Below are 8501 nucleotides of genomic sequence, written 5' to 3' on the forward strand. Positions count from 1 at the left end.
TATATAATGATGCACACACACACACACAGAAACTACAGCAGAGAGACTAAAAGTCTCAGAATGACATCATCTCACTTCAGCTGATATTGGCAACTTAATGTTGCTGTTGTTGTTGCAACCGTCACCACCACCACCACCACTACCACCACCACTGCTACTACTATTGTATTAGTCATATGACTAATTCCACACACACACAAATCATCAGAAAATGAAATTGCCTTCTCACAAATTACTATTCTAATGCCTTTTAGACTGTGGCCTTGCTGGGGCAATTCCCTTTCAGGGTGTTGGCCAAACAGACTGACCATAGAGTATACTTCTTTTTTTTTTTTTTTAATCAGGAACTCCTTTACTGGACTGCTAAGTTATAAGGGATGTAATGAAACCAACACAGATATTGTATTTATTGTGGTTGCTGTTTAACCCTGGGTAAGACTTGGTAAAGCAGACTTGTAATCAACCACCTTATTTTGTCTGTTGCTATTTAACCCAGAGTCGGACCTAATAAGGCAAATCTATGATCAACAATAATACCTTGTTATTGTTTAGCCTCAGTTTCCAGCCATGGCAATCCCAACTTTTTTTTTTTTTATTCAAACACAATACATCTAAGGCACTGGGTCCCTAACCATTCCACCGCCCCGTTTTTCTACTGAAATGAATTTTCCCACAGACCCCAGTTTTTGAAAGTTTTGTCTTCTCAAAAAACTGATTACATTAACTGACAAACTCGTTTGCCCAGTTACATCTCACAATTAAAAATTAGAAATAACCCAATAATTAGGCATGTGTGTAATGGAATAATAATTATCTATGTGACAGAGTAATTAATTATCCATTTTATAGGGCACCTCATTTAAAATTTTGAACATAGCTCATGGTCTCCACCCAGTATTCCCTTTGGGGAATTCCAGATAGGGAACAGTTTATCTAGGACTACATTATTCAGTGTAACCTTTTTTATTTTCTCCTTTGGTTGGACGGATTTATTTGAAGAAATAGCAAAAACGAAGTGGAGGTGGTCATGTCAGTTTCGATAGGAGAATAGGATAAGAGAATGGTAAATGGATGAGAAGAACAATGGAATGGATTCCACAAAAAGAACTGAGAAAGGAGGAGGGGGAGGAGATGGAGGAATGACACTGAAGAACATGTTAAGGTGATGAAGTGAGACAGGAAACTGGTTTGGACCAGAATGACAGTGGACAGGAAGTGAAAGAGGAATATGGTGAACAGCCACCATCATCATTCTAAAGTCTCCTTTCCAAACTTTTCATGGATCAGAGGAGACGTTGGAGCAGAGTTGTCTATGGTTGGATACCTGGGCTGACAGCAACCTACATCTTTTTCCAAGCAATGTAATAATATATCAAAGATTTAACGACCCAGATAGAATTATATGGAGAACTGGAAAGAAACAACACTGACTGAATGAGCCTTTTTTCTTTTTCTGTAGTTGTTTTTGTTTTTGTTTTCCTAGACAAATCACACACAATATGTGAAGACACCCCTACAGGCTTTTACAGTGGACTTTAAGAAATTGACACCATCAGGAGAGAGAGAGTTTGTTGTTTGCAGTCAATGAACACTCATGAAGAGGAAGGGAAAGATGAATGAACTCGTACATATATATATCTGGCCCCCATGCCGGTGGCACGTAAAAAGCACCATCCGTCCGTGGCCGTTTGCCAGCCCCGTCTAGCACCTGTGCCGGTGGCACGTAAAAAGCACCCACTACACTCATGGAGTGGTTGGCGTTAGGAAGGGCATCCAGCCATAGAAACACTGCCAGATCAGACTGGGCCTGGTGCAGCCTTCTGGCTTCACAGACCCCAGTTGAACCATCCAACCCATGATAGCATGGAAAGCGGATGCCGCTATATGATGATGATGATATATATATATATATATATATCTCCATGCTTGCAGGAGTGAGACCAGATTTTTTTGAGGTAGATTTTCTATAACTGGATACTCTTCCAGTCACCAAGCCTCACCTGTTTCCAAGCAACGTAATATCTCCCCCCCCCTGAGGCCAAACATGTTTTCACAGAGGACTGGAGACAAACAATATTGCTTGCCTGAGAATGATGCTCAGCTACAACCATCATCATCATCATCCAGTATTTTTTAAATCCAGGTTTTGTCCCCATTAACAAGAGTGGCCGGATCTACCTCAATGCCATAGCATCCCCCCTTCTCAATCCAACCCTCCCAATCTCCTCTGCCACCTGTCCCCTCCATGTTTTCCTTGGTCTACCTCGCTTTCGCTGTCCATTTTACCTCAAACTCTAGCACCCTCTTCAGAACATGAGCCTCACCCCTCCTCAACACATGTCCATACCACCACACTCCATTCACCCTTACCAGCCATTCTACCAATTCCACCAACCCCAGCATCCCCATCAAGTCCTCAGCCCTCCTCTTATCAAACATCAAAATGCCAAAATAAGGGAACACACACATACACGACAGGTTTCTTCCAATTTCGATCTACCAAATCCACTCACAAAACTTTGGTTAGCCTAGAGTTATAGTAGAAATCATTAACCCAAGAGGTGCCACACGGTGGCACTGAACCTGATACCACATGTGTTGGGAAGCAGAACTGCAATTCTTTCTCTGTGTAAGCTTTATCCCAGACACCCTTACCAATACCCCACCCTTGTGTCCTGAGAATTAAAAATGTTTCACTCTTCATGACTTCCTAGTTAAAGGGTGACTCATAGCAAAAGATAAATTGGTCACATGGTTGAACATTCAAAAAGGAGTTGCAGAGACATCAGATACGTTTGACTCATCAATGTTGTTGCTTAAACCAAAGTCGGCACCGATTCCACAGACCTACGATCACAGGTGCCCTGACCATCCAGGAGGTTCTTCAACTAACAGATATCAGTACCTGCCCACCAAATAATGGTTTCAAATCTTAGCACAAGGCCAGCAATTTCAGAGTGGGGGGAGTCGATTAACCCCCCACCGACTCAAATAGTACTTATTTAATTGACTCCGAAAGGCCAAAAGGCAAAGTCGACCTTGGCAGCATTTGATCTCAGAAGATGAAGACAGACAAAATACTGCTAAGCATTTTGCCTGGCGTCCTAACCATTCAGCCAACGTGCCACCCCTCCACCCCTAAATATTAATCAGAGTTTCCATTGCCACTCTCTCTCTCTCTCTTTTTCTCTATTAATGAGATGACAAAATAAGGTTTTTCTCTGTCCATCTTTTATTGGTCGTTTGTTTCAGCCTTGAGACTGTGGGATCTAGTCAAAGACAGGGATTCATTCTGTTGGTCTCTTTTGCTAAACTGCTAAGTTGCAGGGGCATAAACAAAACAACAATGGTTGTCAAAGAGTGGGGGAGGGAGGACAACAACTAAGAAACACACACAGAAATACAAAAGGTTTCCACACAGTCTCCATCTACAGAATTCACTCACAAAACCTTGATCAGTTCAGGTCTGTAGAAGACAACAATTGCTCTAGGTACCATGCAATTGAACTATGAAAAATGTCAGAGAAAGAAACCTGGCTGTTTCTTGCAATACATACAATCTAAAGCAAAATCTTTTCAGGGGCCCTAATGTGGATCCCCAATTTATTATTTTGTTACGTGAACCCCCCAAAACCTCATATGGCCCTTCTGGGGCCATATAGACCCTCGATGAGAATCACTGAACATGACAGTAACCCCACTTGTGTGTCCAGTTTTAAAATACAAAGGTTATGATCTGGAGGGGATCTGGCAGCTATTTCTAGCCAGTCAAACTACCATGTAGGGATTTCAGCCAGGCTTCTCTCCTCTAACACCTCCACATAAAGAGAGACAGGGAGAGGGGGTGAGTATATGACTGCTTGATTTGCTAGAAACAGCAGTCATGTGATCCTCAGTTTAAATACAACCCTGCTGAAAAAAAAAAAAGGATTACAGTACACAATGAAGCATTAGGCTCAAAACTAGAGGTGGGATGGTCCCAGATGGAAACATCTGGCCAAGGCAGAGCTGAAATTAACAACAAAAACAAGATTCACAGTCCAACTAAGGAGTGGTCAGGTTTCAACAATCATGACCTCTCTGATGGATAAGGGAATGCTTAGTACTGACCTCTTTTGTTAAGGGTCAGTGAATAGAGAGAGATAGGGGATGCACTCAGGTTTCTGGCTGGTGATTGGGGAGGGAAACGGGGGGGGGAGATTAAGTTGGGATGTAGACATGTGAGGGAAAAGTGGGGGGACAGAGAAAGAGAGAATGTGTAAGCCAGGCTAACATTTTACAGTTACTAAGTACCAACCCTATTAGGTACACACAATAGATTTCCTGTGGGGTTAAACTTCTTACGGGTGGAGGGGGATCCTTGGCTTAATGGTAGTCTACTTGTATATATTACACCATACATTAGTATTGCTTGATTGGGATCTTTTAGAAAAGATCCCTTGATTGTCCTAGCGTGGAAGGTGTTTATAAGCCATTTAAGAAACACACAAAAACTTAGATTCACTTCAAAGCGACGAAAATATTTTGACAAATTAAATTTAATTTGTGTGTTTCTTAAATGGCTTACAAACACCTTCCACGCTGCAATTGTTTTCGTTCCAGCACACGATCTCAGATCAGGTCACTTGCTATGCAAGTACATCTCCGTAACACACATAAGTTTTGAGATTTATCTCACTGCATTCGAGATACAAGAGACAGTCATAAACGCTGTCGTGTTGTGCAACCTCACGATGGACATAAAAAGACGGATCGACTGGCAGCGGAGACTTATTTCGTTTATATTACGTAAGCTTGCTTTCCAACCGAATGGTTCCCAGTTCAGTCCCACTGCATGGTATCTTGGACATATTCTCCTACAGCCCAACACTGCGAAAGTGCCACCTTGTGAGTAGATTTGGTAGGTGCAAACTGAAAGGAGTCCGTCGTATACTGCTTGAAAACCAGTGTTGGTTCGTTGACGTCCCTGTAACTTTGTGGTTCAGCAAAGAGACTGCTAGAAGATGTACTAGGCTTAGAAAAATGATGTACAGGGGTGGATTTGTTAGACTAAACCCTTCAAGGTGGTGCCCCAGCATGGCCGCAGTCTAATGACTGAAACGAGATGAACGATAAAGATAACCAAATATTCTACATTTTAGACTTCCAGTGAAATTGTATTTAAAACTATTGGTGGTACGTTTAAAATGACTCTCCCCAGACACAACAGAATATGCTTCAACACACGAACTCACATAAAGAATCTTGCAAACCAAATCCAAAAACGAAATATAAAGTATTGGTTTTACTAAATTTACTCACAGACAGACATTGGTCAGCCTGGGGCTATAACAGAAAGAACTTGCCCAAAATACAGCTCAACTGAAAATCATGTGTGTGCACATACACAGTATGACAAATATCTACACACACACATATATATATACACAAATAACTTAGTGAAAACTTGTTCCTTTGGTTGTCTTTTCCCTTGTTTTTGATTATTCATCATAATATATAGGCACACATCCACAATTGTGCCACTTCTCACCTCCTTCCTCATAATTTTCAAAGTGTTTAGGTTACGATTGTATCAGGATTTCATGTGGAAAAAAGAAATCCGTGAACGCACACACATAAATACGGATACACATATCACAATGTTTTTTTTCTCTCAAAAATTTGACATTTCGCTTTGTAGATATTTATGTGAGCGCACCCAGCAACCTTTTTTTTTTTTTCTTTTTCCAAATTAAATTCCGATATAACCAAAATCTACATCATCTGAAGCGCGGCGTATGTAGAAAAAGTTCATTTTACGAGGAAACAAATTCAGTTGGGGCACACTTATGTAGGTATGCCTATATATATATATATATATATATATATATATATATATATATACCAATTGATTTGAGAACATAATCTTTTGTGGAGAATGGCGATTTGACGTCTATATCTAGCATGTTGACTGTCCACTTTTCGTGTTCAGTCCTTAATTGGTATATATAAATATTTTAATCTTCGGATTCTTTTTTAATATGCTAGACCACTGGTTTTAATTGATAAATATCAATCTCTACTCTTGATTAATTATATATATATATATATATATATACGCTAATATCGAACTGTGAGAATGGTGCTCAACAAAGTACATAAACGTGTGTGTACTTTATGAAGTGGAAGATAAATAAAGTCTATTGTTCTACGGATTTACATTTCATTCGAAACAAAAACATTCCCTGCACACGGTGAGATTCCACTAGGCGTGTACCAATAATGGATCCCTTTATTTCAGTACAGAAAACCAATAACAAATCATTATATAATCTATAGATCAGCCCTCCTTCCCTGCCACTCCCATTTAGAACAGTAAAGGGGTAGAGTGGCGAAGGTAGGTCTCAGAGTTCAACGTCCCGCATTACGGTTAAAGGATTAACGGTTGTTGTGTTTTTTTTCGGCGGACCCCTTTAGGGCTTTAGGGTCGGGGAAGTCCCTTGAATTGGGGTCAAAGGTCCTCTGAATGCACCAGTTGGACTTCTTGTCACGTTGACGCAGGAGGATGTGCCAGAATTCACGTTGTAATGTTTACAGCGGTTGTTGAACTCCAAAATGGAGGAGAGAGACGAACAAGTGCCCCAGATTTCTGTGTGGATGTGTGTGTGTGCGCATTTCTGTGTCTGTCTCTCTTTCTCTCTATGCTGCATGTACGTAGAAGAGTTTTGTAATAGCCATCCTTCGAAGTCCCTTATCACATGGAGAGAAAAAAAAGGTACGCAGCTGGGGGCTATGTGTACACACACCCGCACGCAGTATTATATATACACGTACACAGTTATAAATATATGTATACACACACACACACATATACTAAAACAGATAGTTTACAGGTTTCAGGCTGCAGCGATTGTGGGGCAAGGGTTCAGTGGACCACATCGACCCCATTACCAGAATATCTGATACCAATTCCTCTCACCCAGTTAAGTCAAACAGGCAAGTGCTTGCAACGGATTTGAACTGGCGAACTAAACATCCATAGACCGATTGCTTAACCACACACCCAATTCGTCTCCACGAAATTCAAGTTTCATCAACGATATAAATAGTTTTTTTATGCTACGTGGAAAAGCATGAATACCACACATTCTCGTTCGTTTATATTTGTATCATTCTTTTACACAGAAATCCTCTCCGTTGGTGATCTCGGCGATCAGGTTTCAATTCCGTGACAGGAAGAAGCTACATGGGAGTGGCATGAATGTCAAAAAATCATCTTCGGAGCACATCAAATGCTTTAGGAAATATCTCTAATATACACATAACGATGCACATATAGACATATGCGTGTGTGTGTATATATATATGTATATATATATATATATATATATAAAGGCAGGCTGTCAACATTCTTACGCATATACACACGTCTTTCTATTATGTAAGTTAAAGCGATTATATACATATATATATATATATGTATACACACACACACACACACACAATCTATACATACATACATATACACATACCATTCATAAAACTGAATACACCCATAAAAGTACATACATACACATCATTGTGTGTATACATAGATGTGTATATATATATATATATATATTATACACGTAAGCATAAAGTACGGTAAGATTTACTTAAAGTACATTGTGTGTAGAAACAGGAAGTAAATAATATATCTTGCGTATATATACATACATACATACAGAAATATATGTGTGTATATATATGTATGTATATTACATAAAAGTATGTGTGTATATAAATGGAAAGTTATAGAAAAAGTGAGTGATGTATAACAGAGATAAACAACAATTATAGACACAACGGTGGTTGGGTTAATGAGGGTAATTATCTCTGATATTCTTGAAATGAATTAAGAAAAACTTTTTCCTCACCAAACTTCAGTTTCTTCGTCTTTCACGGATTTACTCGACGGCGCCATCTTGCAGTTCCGTCAACTCACTCCCTCGCACTCTTACTCTTTCACTTTACTCACACTCTCTCTCCATATCTTAATCTCTATCTAATTCCCTCCCCTGCTCTTGCCTCTATCTATCTTACTCTTTCACTTTACTCACACCCTCTCTCTCTATATCTTAATCTCTATCTAATTCCCTCTCTTGCTCTTGCTTCTATCTATCTTACTCTTTCACTTTACTCACACCCTCTCTCTCCATATCTTAATCTCTATCTAATTCCCTCCCCTGCTCTTGCTTCTATCTATCTTACTCTTTCACTTTACTCACACCCTCTCTCTCTATATCTTAATCTCTATCTAATTCCCTTCCCTGCTCTTGCTTCTATCTATCTTACTCTTTCACTTTATTCACACCCTCTCTCTCTATATCTTAATCTCTATCTAATTCCCTTCCCTGCTCTTGCTTCTATCTATCTTACTCTTTCACTTTACTCACACCCTCTCTCTCTATATCTTAATCTCTATCTAATTCCCTCCCTTGCTCTTGCTTCTATCTATCTTACTCTTTCACTTTACTCACACC

The 8501-nt window shown here is 39.7% G+C and overlaps 1 protein-coding gene across 1 annotated transcript in view; it reads right to left on the reverse strand.

Annotated features, from left to right (window-relative positions):
- The window catches only part of LOC115221337 (methyl-CpG-binding domain protein 4), a 33979-nt gene extending 25917 nt beyond the window's left edge, over window positions 1-8062 (reverse strand). The window contains exon 1 of the mRNA XM_029791509.2: window positions 7896-8062. Within this exon, the coding sequence (XP_029647369.1) occupies window positions 7896-7942 (47 nt within the window). The 5' untranslated portion in view covers window positions 7943-8062. The remainder of the gene's footprint in view (window positions 1-7895) is intronic.
- Window positions 8063-8501: the final 439 nt, after the last annotated feature.

Source organism: Octopus sinensis, linkage group LG18, assembly GCF_006345805.1.
Source record: "Octopus sinensis linkage group LG18, ASM634580v1, whole genome shotgun sequence".
Lineage (NCBI taxonomy): Eukaryota > Metazoa > Mollusca > Cephalopoda > Octopoda > Octopodidae > Octopus > Octopus sinensis.